The sequence below is a fragment of the Glandiceps talaboti genome, chromosome 21 (assembly GCF_964340395.1).
Source record: "Glandiceps talaboti chromosome 21, keGlaTala1.1, whole genome shotgun sequence".
NCBI lineage: Eukaryota > Metazoa > Hemichordata > Enteropneusta > Spengelidae > Glandiceps > Glandiceps talaboti.
Genome location: NC_135569.1, coordinates 17528246 through 17549139, shown reverse-complemented (window position 1 = coordinate 17549139; position 20894 = coordinate 17528246). Strand labels below are relative to the sequence as shown.

At 36.8% G+C, this 20894-nt stretch overlaps 1 protein-coding gene across 2 annotated transcripts in view; it reads left to right on the top strand.

Moving 5' to 3' along the window:
* Window positions 1–20238, top strand: part of LOC144451522 (inositol 2-dehydrogenase-like) — a 38986-nt gene extending 18748 nt beyond the window's left edge. Inside the window, exons 3-8 of one of the 2 annotated variants that reach the window (XM_078142395.1) lie at window positions 1645–1715; window positions 4636–4744; window positions 13234–13361; window positions 16551–16774; window positions 19651–19816; window positions 20020–20238. In XM_078142395.1, coding sequence (XP_077998521.1) covers window positions 1645–1715; window positions 4636–4744; window positions 13234–13361; window positions 16551–16774; window positions 19651–19816; window positions 20020–20150 — 829 coding nt within the window. In that variant the 3' untranslated portion in view covers window positions 20151–20238. Of the gene's footprint in view, window positions 1–1644; window positions 1767–4635; window positions 4745–13233; window positions 13362–16550; window positions 16775–19650; window positions 19817–20019 lie in introns of both variants that reach the window. The other variant, XM_078142394.1, reaches the window with a different exon arrangement.
* The last annotated feature ends 656 nt before the right edge of the window (window positions 20239–20894 follow it).

Genomic DNA, 20894 nt, shown 5'->3' with positions numbered 1-20894 from the left:
GCATATTGAAGAGCTGAACAACTGAACCACTTCTACATGTTACCAAAATAAAAAATAAAAAGAACAGCGGAGCTATTCTGACCGATAGGTCGCTTGTTTAGTACATGTTATGAAGTTCAAAACTATTTAACTTGGCATCGGATCATCCCAAGTGTCTCAAATTTGTAGATAATACTCGGAGACACTATACTGAAAAAAGGTTCCTCCGGATAGTACAAATTTTGAGGAAACGGAGAGATATCGCGTTGACAGTTGTGAAGGACGTTAATTTATGCAAAAAATACAGAAATACAACTTTCAATGATTATTACATTGAGAGAAAAAAACTAAGCAAACCCAGGGAATCTTTTTTAGTTTATGTACTCAAGTTTCATTTAGTTAAATGACTATATCTGACAGTTTGTTAAAGTTAAATAATTTTAAGTGAAAATCAGTAATATGCTTGAAACTGTAAAAAATCACTACAGAAACCACAACTTTATACAAGAAACTCATAGTGTATTTATCTTGTCTTTATTGTGAAATATTATGAAGGAAAAGTGAGCCAACGAACCTGCATCTCATCCTTAAATATATCTGTAGTTTTACCCCATGTTTAATATGAAATATTGTTTCTACATATGTCTCATGGTAGCTTCATATTCATTTGAATTTTTACCTCCTGTAAGGGTACGGGAGGTATTAAAAGGGGAATGTCTGTGTGTGTGTGTGTGTGTGTGTGTGTGTGTGTGTGTGTGTGTGTGTGTGTCTGTCTGTCTGTCTGTCTGTCTGTCTGTCTGTCTCTGTCGGTCTGTGTCATCATTTTCTTAAAAACAGCTGGCTCAATTATAATGAAATTTAGTATATATGATGTTTGGGGTAATGGCTAGACCTGATTAGTTTTTGAGCTAGATCTGTTCATGTTAATTAGAGAAATTTGCATATCAATGAAATCAACTAATTAAGCAATATCTTAAGACTGCATACTTCAATTTCAATATAATGTAGTACATACATTAACCATTAGAAAACGCATTTGTCCTATAAAATTTGATAATGTACCTTACATTGTTAATGAATAATTTTGAATAATTAATTATTTTTGGTAATTAGGCTATATCTTAAGAGTGCATACTTCAATTTCAATATAATTTAGAACATATGTTAACCATTAGAAAGCGCATATGTCCTACATATGTCCTATAAAGTTTGTTGATGTATCTTGCAGTGTTAATGAATAATTTGCATAAGTAATGATTTTCAGTAATTAGGCTGTATCTTAAGAATACATTCTTCAATTTCAATACAATTCCATCCATACGTTAACCATAACAAATCGCATTTTTTTTTTAGTTTATTGAGTAATGTGCATAATTAGTGATTCCCTTATGGGAGACATTCAGTTTAAATCTGGTGTTATCATTACAGGGCCCATATTCCTTATCCATGTTTAAATTTAAATTGTTTTGGACATTATTTATTTATCTTTCATTTCATTTATAACTTTTTTTGATTATTTTCCAAAGTTTATGAAGTCAGCAATCTCAGTACTTAAAATTCATCCATGATAAGGGTGGTGGAAAATATTTTTGAACGTCAAAAAATGGAAACTAGGGATGGGGGAAGGCCTTATTTGATGAGCAATGTGTTCTTCTTAAATTACAGTGTCGATGCAGTTATTGTTTGCACTCCCACCCATACGCATGAGCAGATCGTACGAGCTGCACTCAAAGCAGGTACAAAAGCAAAGTCAAATGGGCCACTTGTACCAACGGGAGTGTGCCAGTGTGTGTGGTACAAGTAAAACATATTTTATCAGTTTTATCATCATAACTCAGCAGTAATTTGTTACAGACAAAATGAAGTGCTGTTCTCAGCAAACAGACGAAGTCCGGGATAGGGACTTATGGATTGGGTTCCGTCTGTCCGTGTGTCCGTCCGTCCGTCTGTTCGTCCATCCGTCCAGAGCTGTTTCTTGGAGATGCCTGGACCGTTTTTTTTCAAACTTGGTACAGGGGCAATATACAATGGCATACATATGCACGTCAATTTGTTTCACGATACGATCCAATATGGCCGCCCTAACCTAAATTTTGTTTGCAAATTTTCCCTGTCTAAAGCCATAACTCAGACATGCTTGGACAGATCTCATTCAAAGTTGGTATTAGGACAGTGTTCTATGACATACATTTTCATCGTGAACTGATCCAATATGGCTGCCTGGCAGCCATTTTGTTTGTGAATTTCCCATGTCCAAAGCCATAACTCAGACATGCTTGAACAGGTCCCCTCCCCATACCCGACCCATCTTTTATTAGTCCCCGCGGACGAAGTCCGGAACGGGGACTTATGGATTGGGTTCCGTCTGTCCGTCCGTCCGTCCGTCCGTCCGCAGCCGTTTCTTGGAGATGCCTGTACCGATTTTTTTCAAACTTGGTACAGGGGCAACATGCTATGGCATACATATGCACGTCAATTTGTTTTATGATACGATCCAATATGGCCGCCTGGCAGCCATTTTGTTTGTGAATTTTCATGTCCAAAGCCATAACTTAGACATGCTTGAACAGATCTCATTTAAAGTTGGTATTAGGACAGTGTTCTATGACATACATGTGCATATCCATTTTCATTGTGATACAATCCAATATGGCTGCCTGGCAGCCATTTTGTTTGCAATTTTCCATGTCCAAAGCCATAACTCAGACATGCTTGAACAGATCTCATTCGAAGTTGGTATTAGGACAGTGTTCTATGACATACATGTGCATATCCATTTTCGTCATGATACGATCCAATATGGCTGCCTGGCAGCCATTTTGTTTGTGAATTTTCCATGTCCAAAGCCATAACTCAGACATGCTTGAACAGATCTCATTCAGAGTTGGTATTAGGACAGTGTTCTATGACATACATTTGCATATCCATTTTCATATTGATATGATCCCCCATACCCGAACAATCCTTTCTTGTTGTAGGCATGTTCCATGTCCGACAAGCAGACACAACATATCTAAGTCTGTTTGATTTAGGTTCACAAGTGTTGTTGCCTGATCAGAGTAGTGCTAATTCCTTAAAACCCAATCATAGCGGGGACTATGTCATTCTCAATGGCTTGTTGTTGAATGGTTTATTCCATCACGTCATCTTGAAGAGTAGGTCCCATGTCCAACGAGGAGACACGACATGAGTAGGCATGTTCCATGTCCAACAAGTCATTGAGAATGACATAGTCCCCGCTATGATTGGGTTTTAAGGAATTATCACTACTCTGATCACACAACAACACTTGTGAACCTAAATCAAACAGACTTAGATATGTTGTGTCTGCTTGTTGGACATGCCTACAACAATAAAGGATTGGTCGGGTATGGGGGATCATATCACAATGAAAATGGATATGCACATGTCTGTCATAGAACACTGTCCTAATACCAACTTTGAATGTGATCTGTTCAAGCATGTCTGAGTTATGGCTTTGGACATGGAAAAATCACAAACAAAATGGCTGCCAGGCAGCCATATTGGATCGTATCACGACGAAAATGGATATGCACATGTATGTCATAGAACACTGTCCTAATACCAACTTTGAATGAGATCTGTTCAAGCATGTCTGAGTTATGGCTTTGGACATGGAAAAATCGCAAACAAAATGGCTGCCAGGCGGCCATATTAGATTGTATCACAACAACAATGAATATGCACATGTATGTCATAGAACACTGTCCTAATACCAACTTTGAATGAGATCTGTTCAAGCATGTCTGAGTTATGGCTTTGGACATGGAAAATTCGCAAACAAAATGGCTGCCAGGCAACCATATTGGATCGTATCACAATGAAAATGGATAATATGCATATGTATGTCATAGAACACTGTCCTAATACCAACTTTGAATGAGATTTGTTCAAGCATGTGAGTTATGGCTTTAGACAGGGAAAATTTGCAAACAAAATTGGATCGTATCATGAAACAAATTGACGTGTATATGTATGCCATTGTATGTTGCCCCTTTACCAAGTTTGAAAAAAATCGGTCCAGGCATCTCCAAGAAACGGCTGCGGACGGAGACACGGACAGACGGAACCCAATCCATAAGTCCCCGTCCCGGACTTCGTCCGGCGGGAACTAACAAGCAGACACAACATATCTAAATCTGTTTCATTTAGGTTCACAAATGTTGTTGTGTGATCAGAGTAGTGATATCAAGAAAATGACAACATAAACTGACAGTTCCTTAAAACCCAATCATAGCAGGGACTATGTCATTCTGAATGACTTGTTGATATCATAGAAGACACACTGTGATGTATGTAGTGGTGTGGTTGATATAGAAGACACACTGTGATGTATATAGTGATGGTGTGGTTGATATAGAAGACACACTGTGATGTATATAGTGATGGTGTGGTTGATATAGAAGACACTGTGATGTATATAGTGATGGTGTGGTTGATATAGAAGACACACTGTGATGTATATAGTGATGGTGTGGTTGATATAGAAGACACACTGTAATGTATGTAGTGATGGCGTAGTTGATAATATAGAAGACACACTGTAATGTATGTAGTGATGGTGTGGTTAATATCTAAGGTCACACTATATACAGTGTTGTGAATCATATTTGCTGTTTCTTTTGGAATCCACAGGCAAATCTGTCTTTTGTGAAAAGCCTATTGCTACCACTATAGAGAGTACGCAAAGTTGCTATGATGATGCTGAGACTTACAATAAAACATTGTACTGTGCTTTCAACAGGTGAGTCCACTAACTTTAAAATGTATAACTGTTTATAAAAGTTTTCATCACATCTACATCACATTTCATCACATCTACTTAACTATATCAGGTCACATTTGTATACTTCTGACAATCAATTTACTTAACTATATCGAGTCACATTTGTATACTTCTGACAATCAATTTGGTTTTTAGGCTAAACACTCTACTGACCAATGTATCTATCTCCTGAAGGAAGTTATTCAATTTTATAAGTCTCATAAGAGTCCAATGTTTTTATGTTTTATGGATGTTTCTAAAGCATTCGATTGGGTTAATCACTTGTCACTTTTGAAAAAGGTTTTACTGAGAAAAGTTCCTGTAATTTTTGTTTGTTTGATAGTATTTTGGTGTAGATCTCAGCAAGTGGGTGTCAATCCTTTCACCACCAGTACCCGGTATACTGGGACGTGCCAAGGCGCCCACCAGAACCTGGTATACTGGGACGCCAAAGTTCATTCTCCTATCTTGCTGGAAAACCATTCAACGGCAGCTATTGCTGCAAAATTTGCTGCCATAAGGCTGCTTTCACAAAAACTTGTTGGGGGGGGGGGGGTGGGTGGGGGGGGGGGGGGGTCGGGAGATTTTTTGTAAAACCTTTTTTTTTTCAAGTACCCCCTGCCATATTCCAAAATTTTTCAAGTACCCCACTGCCATAGCCCCAAATATTTCAAGTACCCCCCCCCCCCCCCCCCATGAATAAATTTTCAAGTACCCCCTACCTGAATAAATTTTTTTGGGAATACTCTTCCTGTGCATTAACATTTCCATACTAAGTACAAAACTGTACATAATACAAATGTACACTTAATACCAAGTTTGTCCATTTTATATATAATCAATTTGTATATTGTGTGTATATATATACACAAACACCAGTTAAAACAAAATACCAGTGCATTGCCTTTCCAAAAAACAACCTATACATGTAAATGAATTACACTTTGAATAACTCTTATAAAATGATCAGCAGACCAACTGAGTCTTTGTTTTCTGTTCAATATTGTATTAGTACATTATTCTAGTAGTGTTACAGTTGAATGTCATTTTAGTTGTATTTGCAAATATTGTGATGCACATGTTATCTAAAGAGAGTTTTAGACTGTACTGTTCCAGTTCAGTTTCCTAAATGTATGCTAAAAGAAATCAAATTGGTCTAAATAACACTGAAAAAAACTCTTAATAAAATGCATTGCCATGTCTCCCGTTCTTGTTTGATGTAAATTAGTTCAATATAATGTTAAAAGAAAATAAATGTATGACTCAAAAATGCCAGCCACATTTCATCTATCAGAATAGGAATCAAGTGATATATATTAGTGGTAATGATAATTAAGATGGCCCTATTATCATAGTAATTGTATATCTTAATGAACCTGGTAATACATTTACCTTGTAAGAGCCTGATTATTGGACTGGTTTTGACGTTAGATTACAAAGGTCAATGCAGGATTTTAAACAAAGTCTCAGAATGTGTTTATTTAAATTTTTGATTTCCAAGTGGTAGCTCACCTTCCAGATCTTGTGTATATAAACATGGCATTGTCATCATCATCATCATCCGACCCAATTTCTCCTTCAACTTCATCAGAGTTGGAACTAGCTGTATCATCATTCTCACTGTCACTGTCATCAGATGACAAATCACTCTCACTTTCTTTAGATTGATAATAGTGGCATCTTACAGCCACAACTTTGTCTATTTTGTGCATTCCTGCCACAGCTGGAATTTCATAGTTGGAAAGGTACTTATCAAGTTCTTTCACTTTCAATTTGGAAATGTCACCGTTTCTGAAAAGCGCATCCCAGTCATATTCATCAAATTTTTTTTCAGCATGTTGCTCCCTTTCTTTCATTCTTTTTCTTTCCCTCATAGAGGCAAGTGTTCTCTGTTGTTCTAAATGAAGGATTGCTCCCTTTAATATCTCTTTCTTGACACACAGTTTCTTGCTCAATTTGTCAAGTTTCTCAACATTTTTACTTGACACTAACCCTTTACTATACAGGTTCACTACCTCATTCCTGCCATATATCTTTAGGGTAACTTTATATTGAGAGTTATGTCAAAGTTTATTTATTTATCTTTATATTTACAAGTAATAGTATATTCATGCAAAGTTGAAAAGTATGTGCAAAAAACTTATTTTACTTTTTCTCTGTTAACTCAGCTTGTGAGATATTGTCTTCTGTTTTACATGTAGCAGATGTTGCCAATATGCTAATTTTAGGAAATATTTAGAATGTGTTATTAAAAGTTTATGTTGAAAATTATAGTCATATCTATAGGATGAAAAAATACCTTGCACAGAAGTTTTTGATACTTTTCAAGTATGTTTAGTGCAGGTGCATCTTTTACATTTTGATGGCAGGCTGAGATGAACCTTTTCCAACTCTTTTTTTTTAACTTCCAAGAGCTGCAAATGTAAAATGTTGTCTGTCATATTTGTCTGTCATTTAATACTAGTAAGAAGTTACATGAAGAAGTTACATATCATTGTGATAACCACAAACCAAAACACAGTCATGTCACAAAGAATATTTTCAGTACAGTGTAAAGGTAATTTCACACATTATATGAACCAAATTCCAGTAGATAGTAGTGTACATGAAAGACACTGGTATTTTCAGACAAAAACCAATCTGTACCACTCAATTCGCCCATTTCAATTTATCATTACATTAACAGTTTATTAAAAGAAAATTAAAATTTGACTGTTTTTGTTTTTCATTTTACTAACTTATGAGCAACTGTTGTTTGTAGCTGCTGCTGCTGTTGTTGTTGTTGTTGTTGTTGTTGTTGTTGTTGTTGTTGTTGTTGTTGTTGTTGTTGTTGTTGAAAAAGGAAGACCAACATTTTAAAAGCTTATTTTCCCATGTTTGAAAAGTCATGATGTCAATTTATTTTCAGGTACCCCCCTACAACCCATAACATATTTTCAGGTACCCCCCTCCCCCACACACTATCCATATATTTTCAAGTCCCCTCCTAAAATCCCCCCCCCCCTAACAAGTTTTTGTGAAAGCAGCCTAACTAGTTCCAACCATACGTATTGGCCTTGTTTATCTAGCCTGCTATTTTGAATGTGTGATAGTGAACGGTATCTAGAGCTACGATCCAAATGACGAGCGATCATAATTTTTGTGTGCGTTTTTTCGCCCACAAGATCGAAATTAAACATGGCGGATGTAATAACGGCTCTCATAACATGGTCTACGATATAAATTTATGTCACTGTCTTTGGATATTTCGACTGAATTTGACTTGAAATACATGATTGAATACAAGTATTTAGCTGTAGGAACACATTGTACTTGTGTGTAAGCATCAATTCGCGCTAAGTCCGTATGACTCAGAGCTGTCGGCGGTAGTTTAGAGTTGAATTTTTGAATGTCGGCAAATTTACGCAATCTTGTGACAGGTACCGACACCCATACTCACGTCTTGGTTGTCATTTTTGGCTATAAAATGGATTATTTTGGTTTTTTCTTACGTAAGGAAGAGATATATTTATGGGTGGAAGTCTGTGTGTCTGTGTGTCTCTATGTCTGTGTGTCTGTCTCTGTCTGTCTGTGTCATTGTTTTCTCCATAACGGCTTGCTCAATTCAAATGAAATTTTGTAGACGTATTCCATAGGGTAATGGCAAGACTTGATTAGGTTTTGGTAAAAATCTCGTGAATATTAATGAGCAATTTACATAATGATTTTCGGTAATTAGGCTATATCTCAGGAATGCATGCTTCAAATTCATTATAACTTGGTACACACATTTGAGATACGAAAGCGCACCTGTCCTGAAAATATTACTAATGTAGCTTTTAGTTTTAATAAGATATTGGCATATTTTCGGTAGATTGTGCACACGATCGTCGTGGACATTAAAGAATCTGCGTCATCGTTTTCTCCATAACGGCTTGCTCAATTCAAACGAAATTTTGAAGACCTATTCCGTAGGGTAATGGCAAGACTTGATTAGGTTTTGGTAAAAATCCTGTGAATATTAATGAGCAATTTACGTAATTAATGATTTTTGATAATTAGGCTATATCTCAAGAATGCACGCTTCAAATTCATTATAACTTGGTACACTACCAAAGCGCACCTGTCCTGAAAATATTACTAATGTAGCTTTTAGTTTTAATAAGTTATTGGCATATTTTCGATTGGCCACAAAAAAGAAAAAAATAGTTTCTCGTCAGGAAATGTGATCTAAAGTGGTGCGACTTTATCACCATTTTTCTAAACATGACTGGCTCAATTCAAACGAAATTTATTGCATGTGTTCTGTAGGGTAGTGGCAAGAACTGATTAGGTTAAGGTAAACATTTCAAGAATATTAACGAGAAATTTACATAATTAATGGTTTCGGTAATTAGGCTATATCTCAAGAATGCACACTTCAAATTCAATGTAATTTGATACATGCATTTGCGATACCAAAGTGCACTTGTCCTGAAAATATTATTGATGTAGCGTTTAGTTTTAATAAATTTTTGGCATATATTTGTAGGCCACTAAAAAGGAAAAAATAGTTTCTCATCAGGAAATGTTGTCTAAAGTGGTACGACGATGCGCTTATTTTTTTTTTCTTACTTTCTCAACAAATGTCATAGTACATGTTGTGGTTGGCCAGGAGATCACTAACAGCAATGAGCAAATAGCAATCAATGAGAAAAAATAACTTATTACATATGTTCTATTCCGACAATTGTCTGTAGGAACGACAATCTCAAAACTTTGCCCTAATACGGAAGACATTCAGTTTACATCTGGTGGTGAATCTTATTGTTGGTTTAACGAATGAGTGGCCTCTGGGGTGATGGAGTCCAGGGGGTTTCCCCCTGGCAGATCTGCAGTTTTTTGTTTCTATTTAGGCAATTTTTAGGTTATTCATAGCCTCTGAGGCAATATTGCCAAGCTTCGAAAAGCTAAAGTAAATATAACTTTTTAGATAAGTTTTCCATGTTATAAAAGTGGGCCTGTAACATTGGTATAGGGGCATTGATATTGCATGTACAGTAAAGTCACTGATGTGTTTGAGCACTTTAGGTGGTCATACCTAGTGTACAATAGAAACTTGAATTTGAGTTGTGGTGTCGATACATGTAGTGTCTGAAATAGGAAGTATATTCATCCCTTCTGACAAATTCATACTGAAGAGATTAGAACAATTTATAATAGTATGAAGATTGCGATTACAAAACCTTCAGTTCAGTTTTGCCCCAAAGTGCAAGATAAGTGAAGCAAATATATTTATATATATGTACCACAGGCCAACAAAACTGACTGGTCCCTGACATGTGTTTTAAAATATTTGTCATGATCTGACAACTGACAAGTGTCCTGGTTGGAGAGGTACATGTATGAGCAAGTTAAACAGGACACTCGAACTTGTGCATAATTTCCCTGCCAAGATATTTTTTTTCTAGCAGCAGTGGTCCATCTTTTTTTTTCATCACCCACTCATATCTGGATTTTTTTTTTCAAGCAACTCCAGTTTGTCCCCGAAATCTTCCAAGGCCCCCCCCCCCAGGATATCAAATGGACCACCCCTTAGTATGTTAATTAGTCCCCGCCGGACAAAGTCCGGGATGGGGACTTATGGATTGGGTTCCGTCTGTCCGTGCGTCCGTCCATCCGTCCGTCCGCAGCCGTTTCTTGGAGATGCCTGGACCGATTTTTTTCAAACTTGGTACAGGGGCAACATACAATGACATACATATGCACGTCAATTTGTTTCATGATATGATCCAATATGGCCACCTGGCAGCCATTTTGTTTGCAAATTTTCCCTGTCTAAAGCCATAACTCATACATACTTGAACAGATCTCATTCAAAGTTGGTATTAGGACAGTGTTCTATGACATACATGTGCACATTCATTGTTGTCCTGATACGATCCAATATGGCTGCCTGGCAGCCATTTTGTTTGCGATTTTTCTATGTCCAAACCCATAATTCAGACATGCTTGAACAGATCTCATTCAAAGTTGGTATTAAGACAGTTTTCTATGACATACATGTGCATATCCATTTGTTGTCATGATACGAGCCAATATGGCCGCCTAGCAGCTATTTTATTTGTGAATTTTCCATGTCCAAAGCCATAACTCGGACTTGGTTGAACAGATCTCATTCAAAGTTGGCATTAGGACAGTGTTCTATGACATACATGTGCATATTCATTGTTGTTGTGATACGATCCAATATGGCCGCCTGGCAGCCATTTTGTTTGCGATTTTTCTATGTCCAAAGCCACAACTCGGACATGCTTGAACAGATCTCATTCAAAGTTGGTATTAGGACAGTGTTCTCTGACATACATGTGCATATTCATTGTTGTTGTGATACGATCCAATATGGCCGCCTGGCAGCCATTTTGTTTGCGATTTTTCTATGTCCAAATCCATAATTCAGACATGCTTGAACAGATCTCATTCAAAGTTGGTATTAAGACAGTTTTCTATGACATACATGTGCATATCCATTTGTTGTCATGATACAAGCCAATATGGCCGCCTAGCAGCTATTTTATTTGTGAATTTTCCATGTCTAAAACCATAACTCGGACTTGGTTGAACAGATCTCATTCAAAGTTGGCATTAGGACAGTGTTCTATGACATACATGTGCATATTCATTGTTGTTGTGATACGATCCAATATGGCCGCCTGGCAGCCATTTTGTTTGCGATTTGTCTATGTCCAAAGCCACAACTCAGACATGCCTGAACAGATCTCATTCAAAGTTGGTATTAGGACAGTGTTCTATGACATACATGTGCATATCCATTTTCGTCGTGATACGATCCCCCATACCTGACCCATCCTTTATTGTTGTAGGCATGTTCTATGTCCAACAAGCAGACACAACATATCTAAGTCTGTTTGATTTAGGTTCACAAGTGTTGTTGCGTGATCAGAGTAGTGATAATTCCTTAAAACCCAATCATAGCGGGGACTATGTCATTCTCAATGACTTGTTTAAAAGTAATTATGTTGTATGAGAACATTACATTATAAATTACGTTGTGGAAATAAAGACCATGCAAATCACCCTTTCCGTTTAATATCAAATTAATGTATTCGTACCATGCACGTAGACAAATGCAAAAAATTTTCCAGCATTTCCGAGCCAAGATTGACAGCATTTTTTGCAAGTTCAAGTAGATTGGCTTTTCTCATTTTCGATGAGGTAATTTTCCTCTGCTTTAAGAACGCACAGAGTTCTTTTACGCACATTGTGTTCACAGTTTCGTGCATCGCCATACTATATCATGACGAAAATTCTGGCCCTCACTTTGTCAAATATGGGGTGCCCTCTTACGACACTTACCTGCTAAGTGACCGGACATTCAATAACTGGAATACACCATATTCTAAGTATTTTTATATCAATTTGATTGCATACCACTCATACTCACCTTATGTTGGTGAGGGGGCTTGTGGAGAACAAACAATCCCATGAGGCCAGTGGTGGTGAAAGAGTTAAATGGGGAGCTGTCGTCTCCTCTACCTTCACTGTTCTTAATGACTTTCGCCAAGAGGGGATTTTATCTCCACATTTTTTTAATGTTTACATTGATGAGCTGAGCCATCGTTTGTCTTCTTATAGGATTGGATGTCTGCTTAGTATAGACTTTTGAATCACATTTCATATGCTGATAAATTAATTGTCTTCAGCCCTTCTAGCAAGGGCTTACAAAAGCTTATTAAAGAAAAACAGTTTGTATGGTTGTCATACCCAAAAACTTTTAAACACCACTGTTATTTCTTTGAATGATAATAAGCTATCTGGGTGTATTTGTTCTCAGTAGCTTCATGGATGATGATGATATTACTAGACAAATGTGATTACTACATACATGGTAACTTTCTATGCAGGAATGTTGTCATTTGCTCTAGTCAAGTTAAGGTTAGGTTATTTAAGTCTTTTTGTTCTAATTTATACTGTTGTCATCTCAGTGTGTTCTAATTTATACTGTTGTCATCTCAGTGTGATCTAATTTATACTGTTGTCATCTCAGTGTGGTCTAATTTATACTTTTGTCATCTCAGTGTGGTCTAATTTATACTGTTGTCATCTCAGTGTGATCTAATTTATACTGTTGTCATCTCAGTGTGGTCTAATGTTAAGTTGAAAACACAACAAAGTTCAAGTTGCATACAATAATTGTTTTAGAAAATATTTTAATTTGTCTAGTTGGTGTAGTATACATTCTATTTATCTCAAGGAAATAAGCTCTTGGAAGTCATGAATATTCAGTGTCCATCTAATAAATATTCAGAAAGAACAATGCTACTGAAAAATGGTTTCACTTTGGTGTTTTTTGGTAACTAAGTGAAATCCATGTGATGTGAAATCCTGAAACAACTGTCCAGAACCCAAACTTTATGAAAATACATCAATTTTCTTGAGTGGCACCCCCCTTGAATAATGAGCACTGTGAATTCTTTATTTATCCACAGACGTTTTGACCCAGCTGTACGGAATGTAAGAAAGAGAGCAAGAGCTGGTGACATTGGACAGATACAGCAAATCAAGATGATCAGCAGAGATAGTCCCAAGCCATCACTTGAATATCTGAAAATATCAGGTTAGTTTCAGCGTCAAGCCTTAAACCATCACCAGAATATCTGAAAATATCAGGTTAGTTTCAGCATCAAGCCTTAAACCATCACCAGAATATCTGAAAATATCAGGTTAGTTTCAGCGTCAAGCCTTAAACCATCACCAGAATATCTGAAAATATCAGGTTAGTTTCAGCGTCAAGCCTTAAACCATCACCAGAATATCTGAAAATATCAGGTTAGTTTCAGCGTCAAGCCTTAAACCATCACCAGAATATCTGAAAATATCAGGTTAGTTTCAGCACCAAGCCTTAAACCATCACCAGAATATCTGAAAATATCACGTTAGTTTCAGTGTCAAGCCTTAAACCATCACCAGAATATCTGAAAATATCAGGTTAGTTTCAGTGTCAAGCTCTTTTGCTTTATTCTACCTGAACAAGGATGCTTGCAATTTCAGAGCACCCACTATATAAAAATGAAAATCATATCATAACTAGGCAAAGCCCATAAGTTTGTGCAGGGTAGATTCATTTGTGACCGGCTGCATCGGCCCGGGTTCGTACACTTGATTTGGGTCATTTTCCAGGGGTGTTGACCATCAAAATTTATTTTATTGAATGACATCTAATACGGCGTATTCCAGTTATCGAACTTCCGGTTGTTTCGCAGGAAAGTATCGCGAGAGGGCGCACCATATCTGACAAAGTGAGGGCCAGAATTTTCGTCATGGCATCTAATAGTATGGCGATGTATGAAGCTGTCAACAAAATGGGTGTAAAAGAACCCCGTGCATTCATAAAAGAGTGGAAAATTACTACTTCTAAATCTACTAGATATCGCCAGAAATGCTGTCAACCTTGGTCTTGAAACACTAGAAAATGATAATTTTCTGAGAGAACGGAAGATGAGACGAATAGTGGATGTCGGGCATCAAAAGATTACTAATCGACAGCGGAAACATTGAAAGTTGGACGGATGACCTTCGAAATGTACCTGATGTAGACATGATAAACATATTTCTTTACCTTACTGGTGTCTGTTGCTGGACAAAAGAACGATTAGAAAATTACAAATCTGACAACAGCTTCCAATCTGATTAAAATCCGATGTAGATGTTGGCTGATCGTTCATTGCTATTTTACCTTCGTTATTTTGCCTGAATTGACCTTCTTGGTACATGTTTACATTTTTTAGCCTGCCTGATCGCCTCCTCTACGATCAGGCTGAAAAATGTAAACATGTACCAAGAAAAATAATATCAGGCAAAATAACGAAGGTAAAATAGCAATGAACGATTAGCCGACATCTACATCGGATTTTAATCAGATTGAACAGCTTCCAGCTACAGTCATTGCAATATTGAGAGTTCGGTCGACAATTACCAAGCCACATGTTTATATTGTAACTGATGTCGCCGCATACTTAGGCCTTTCTTGTTTATTAGAACAGTGGTGTAGCACCACGGGTGAAATCATAAAACTTTGTCCGGAAAAAACCATTTCATGTACTGGTTATAAGTTGGCATAAACATATGTGTATTGATATACTCAACTTTACTATCACACTTTGGTTAGCTTGCTATTCTTCATTCAGGACCATCAGTGTATAAAAAAAAAAACATTGAAGTCGGCAACGAATCATAAATATTGTTATTGTGATTGATGTACCACACCGCCCACCCCTTCAATGAATTGGCCTTCCATGTAACGTTTACGTGGTTCACTCATCATACCATGTCTTATACCGATCTGATTAAAATCCGATGTAGATGTCGGCTAATCGTTCATTGCTATTTTACCTTCGTTATTTTGCCTGAATTGACCTTCGTGGTACATGTTTACGTTTTTGTCCTGATCGGTAGAGGAGGCGATCAAACATGTACCACGCAGGTCAATTCACGCACAATAACGAAAGTAAAATAGCAATGAACGATTAGCCGACATCTACATCGGATTTTAATCAGATTGGTTTTATACAAGCTGCAATAACTGTAGCGTATATTGTGATTTTGAAGGTTCTTTCCTCTGTTTTTGTACCTTTTTCCGTTCCGATGTTTGACTGGAAGCAATCACTACAATTTCTCCAACGGTAATGCAAATGGACGAGGTCACACTGAAAACGTGAATGAGATGTCAGTGTACTACCCGTTTCAAAATGTTGCTACTTTTGGGTTTTCCTCACGTTCGAATTGCAGAGCCAAACTTACGCGAAATATTAGGAGAACGAGAGGTTAATTTGCTATTTCGTTATTTGATGGGCGATAATGCAATATTATAGCGTAAAGTTACGGGGAATGACAGACAATCTTTAGTCAGTGGTTACGATGCCTATAGACTCTATGCTTTGCAACAATGCTCTACAATTTCTGGCCCTCACTTCCGGTTCTAAAACAGCGCCCCTAGTGGCCAAACAATCATATCTTTTATCTTTTCGGGGCTTTTTCGATAACCGGAATACGGCGTATTCTCTGACATGGACAAGAAGTAATTAACAACAGCTCTCACAATATGTCACAAAACATTTTAAAGAAAGTCAACACTCTATGCAGTTGTTGGTTTCAAAAAAACATCATAGCCATTAGATTAATATTGTTCATTTTCAATCAGCCAACTTATCATAGACCCTCCACCAACACAACAACGTTGGTCTTTAGACAAATGTTTTGCCGAAAATCGCGATTTCTCAATTCAACTTAGGAATGTTACTGTACCAACAAACATAGGAAAGTAGTTATTCTTTTTAGAACATGTAAAAAAAATCAATTATCGACAATATAAATGTCAAAACAACACTTCCACAACCCGTAAAATCAACTGTGCTATGTCATCAGTGGTTCATATCGCGTCAAACTTTCAAATAGTGTAACAATTTCTAGGGGTACAGTGATGCCTCGATACTCGTTACAATGTTACGATAATCGTGCCAACAGGCCAAAGGTTACAATATTGCAATGTATGACGATGTTGTGTTGCCTATATGATTACCGGAGTACAGTAGCACGTGGAGAATGCACATACTATATGGAAGGCGCATGCGTAGTCAATGCATCCCTGGGAGAACCACCAGATGATGATGATGATGATGATGATGATGATGAAAAATTTATTTTAAATGCTTTGCATACAAATATTGCTAATTTGATTATAACAGAATTATTATAATCTTTCAGACATTCCGTTAACATTAAATCCAATGGTCTTGTTTTATTACAGGTGGTATATTTCATGATTGTGGTATACATGATATAGATGCAATTTGTTGGATAGTAGGGGAGGCACCGCAGACAGTGTTTGCACTAGGTCACACCTTTGACAAAGATATTGCTGCCTTAAACGACTACGACTCTGTCAACATTACAATGAAATTTCCAAGTGGTGTTGTAGCAAGTATATTTTTGAGTCGGTTAGCTGCATTTGGCTATGACCAAAGGCTGGAGGTAAGATCCTTGGTGTTGACAATTGTTACTATGCCAACTAATGACTCAATTGCCATGACATTGCCATACATGTGAGTTAGTGCATAGAATAAGACATTAGTCTGATTTTAAAGTGGCACAAGCTATATGTATTTGGGTCTTGCTTTTGCTGAATATGTAAAAGTTACTCACAGTATTGTATTTACTGAAGTATATTTAACTACCACTTGCAATTGACTGAACAAAAATCGGGTATTAAGTTATAGCTTATAAACCATACAGTCTCTGCTATAGTAGGGTTATAACTAAACACACCAAGTGTTCTATTGCCTTACCTACAGTCTCTGCTATAGTAAGGTTATAACTAAACACACCAAGTGTTCTATTGCCTTACCTACAGTACAGTCTCTGCTATAGTAGGGTTATAACTAAACACACCAAGTGTTCTATTGCCTTACCTCCAGTCTCTGCTATAGTAAGGTTATAAGTAAACACACCAAGTGTTCTATTGCCTTACCTACAGTCTCTGCTATAGTAGGGTTATAACTAAACACACCAAAGTGTTCTATTGCCTTACCTACAGTACAGTCTCTGCTATAGTAGGGTTATAACTAAACACACCAAGTGTTCTATTGCCTTACCTACAGTACAATCTCTGCTATAGTAGGGTTATAACTAAACACACCAAGTGTTCTATTGCCTTACCTACAGTACAGTCTCTGCTATAGTAGGGTTATAACTAAACACACCAAAGTGTTCTGATTAATAGACAATTGAATAAACATACAAAAATGTGTGCAAATATATCTAACAACATGACCACGCCCATAGCAACAGCCAAATGATAGCATGTATCGTAAAGATAGCAACATGGTTGGATAGGCAACTGGATAGTCATTCAGCAAATGGACACCTATTGACAGCATGGACTAGCATATGGATAAACATTTTTAAAAACTGTACAGTTGTGCTTAACACCATTGGTGGTATTCTTTTATATTTACTTCCACAGTTTAAGGGAAAAGCAACATTAATTTACTGCACTCTTAATGCTGAAGATATCATGTCATTAAAAGGCAAATTTCTGCTTTAGCTGAAAAAAAAACCACTTGCAAAAAAATGTAAATAAAGATTCAAAAAAAAAAAAATTCATCACAAAAGCAATATTTTGCATATTACAAAAAAAATGAACACTGTAGTGCTGTATGTAGAGAGAGGGCCTTTCAAATACAACCATTTTGTGGGTATCATTTGTTAACTTTGATAAAGGAATAAAGATACAATTTTTCATAATGTCTTTTCTTTTTTTGCATACTCTTGAGGCTGAATAACACTACTGGTAGCTAAATACCATTGCCACTTTTTACCACCAATTACAAAGCAAAACTGTTCCAGACAGAGACCTAGTACAAGAAATGGTGTACCTTTACTGGTTCTACATACTCAATTGTACTGAGGAAGCAATTTTTATTTGAAACCTATCTCAGATATTGTCATGAGTTGATCTTTTTTTTACAAAGTAGATCAGTATTTGGTGCATTTATTTCATACTTCAAGTTTACACAGTAGATCAGTAGTTGGTGCATTTATTTCATACTTCAAGTTTACACAGTAGATCAGTATTTGGTGCATTTATTTCATACTTCAAGTTTACACAGTAGATCAGTATTTGGTGCATTTATTTCATACTTCAAGTTTACAATTTCATTCTTTGCCATGAATATTCAAAATTTTGATAAATACTACTACAACAAAGGTATGTTCAATGTTTTGTTTATCGCAACAACTCCCTGTAAATAAAGCTTTTACAACAGTACATAATATGTTTGTGGTAACTACTTATACTTTGACATTGATACATGTGATCAGATCACTATCAGTGATCTCCACACCAGTTGTGCTTAGTTTTGTCAGGAAAGCTAAAAAATTTTCAAATTATTTCAAACAATATATATGATTAGTTTTGTCAGGGAAGCTACAATTATTTCAAACTAAATGTCCAGAGACAAGTAGATTTAAAAAAAAAAACATTAAAAAGTTTGCGTTCACCAGGGATATCATGTATGGTGTCGCATCTGGCCGAAATCTCGTGATACGCGAGACTTACATGTACTATACTTTACTATGGAGGACTTCAAAAACTCACAAGATTTTGTGATGTCATTACATGTACCTGCCATATTGGAATTTTGTAAGCAGTCGCCCTGGTTGAACTTCGCGATATACGATGTCCAACTATTAACCTAAAAGTATTTTCAGAGTAAATTTGAACAAAAACCCAATGATCGGACACAGTGTCCCCACTTTATCAAAAGGTATATGAGTCTGTTAAACTTTTTTGACAACGTTGAAGAATACAAGTTGAAAGTCTATAGCATCATGTTTGCTATGTAATGCAAGTGATCGAAGACAGCAGAGGGGAAACATGTTATCGCACATGGGACAACAACGGTGTCACAACATTTGAAGCAGGGCACAAAACATTAAAGCAGGGTGCTGGCCATCGATACCAGGGTGTCTCGAGTCCTGCTAAAACCCCTGATGGTGACTGCCAGAATTAAAGTATATGTTGTGAACGATCATTTTACCATCAAGATCGCGTGAGAATTTCTGTTTGCCACTGTGGCGAACAAAGTATAAAATATTTGCGTCAAATTGAAACTGAATTCGCATTTGCGATTTTGGCAAATGTTAGCGTGAACACTGTAAATGTATTTACAGTTTTTACTGTATTTCATGCAACCTTCCCACACTGTCACTCGATCTAAGAATGTATTTCATGCAACTATAGAATGTAAAAAATGTATTAAATGTAAAATAGTAAAGTACTTGCCACAGCATTTATCCTTCAGCCAAAAGAGAGATTTTAAAATCTTTTTCTTCATGTACCATACTAGGTATTTGGAAGTGAAGGTATGTTGGTGTCCAGTAATGCCAGCCCAAAAGGGGTGACTTTCCATGGGGCTAATGGTGCAGTGGGGGAACCAATCCATCATTCATTTGCACAGAGATATGATCAGAGCTACCAGCAAGAACTGGACCATTTCATTGATGTTACAACAGGTAACTAGCTAGCTATGTCGTCATTTAATGTTTCAATGGGTAATTTTATTAGTCCCCGCCGGGGTTATGACTTGTTCACACCTAAATTTCAATCCAAACCCGAACTTGGCCTTTAAGTGCCTACCTGGTACATTTGTTGGTTAGAATTATGTCTTTGATGAAGACTTGTTTTGATCTTGTTTGTTGTCTGGGTTTTGTTGCAGGTGTGGTGAGTACTTGTGAGGTCAACTGTAAGGACACTATACAAGCCAGTCTCATAGCTGAAGCATGTCAACAATCTTGCAGACTTGGTAAACCTATACAGATAGTGGATGGCAAGATGATTCAACAATAAATTGTGGTTTTCTAGACCAAAATAAGATTTGTTCCATCATGACTTGTGAACTGTATTTTTAGTTGTGATGAGTGGCAGAGAGGTAGAGGTGGAATAAATCATACAAAAATGTTGAAATATTGCAGTTTTTTTATTTAACAACATATCAACATATTAAATCAATTAAATATGCAAAATATTAACATTTAGCTCCACTGTCAGCGACAGCTGAGCAGAGCTTAATGGTTAGGTTGATTCTCTGACGTCGTCTGTCGTCCATCTGTCAACTTTTATTATTCTTTTCCAAAACCGACAGTCAGAATACTGACAGCCTCACTATTGTAGTTCACCATTGTCCTACTTCTCTATGATCTAACAACTTCATAAGTGCCTTTTAGCACTCCAATGAATCTCTGTTCTGGCGATTTTCAGAGTACAGAGTACGTTAGAAACCATGTTGGCATCCAGACTATTAAAGCCCTGCACTATGTGTATGGTACAGTAATGCATTCCACAAGTTAGGTTCCCTGACATGAACGACAGTGTCAACTTTTAACTTGACAGAGACACAATTGCAAAAGTGTTTGATACAAATGTTATGTGGCCAGAGAGACCTGTTTATTCTTGAACGATGCCTGTGAACCATGTAGTCATCTCGGAGCATGCAGTGAATGGCAAATTTACATAGTGCACTGGAAACCCATGGAAAATGAGTATGATTGACTGAAATTCTGTCTATGCTCTAGCTACCCATTCTTAACATTT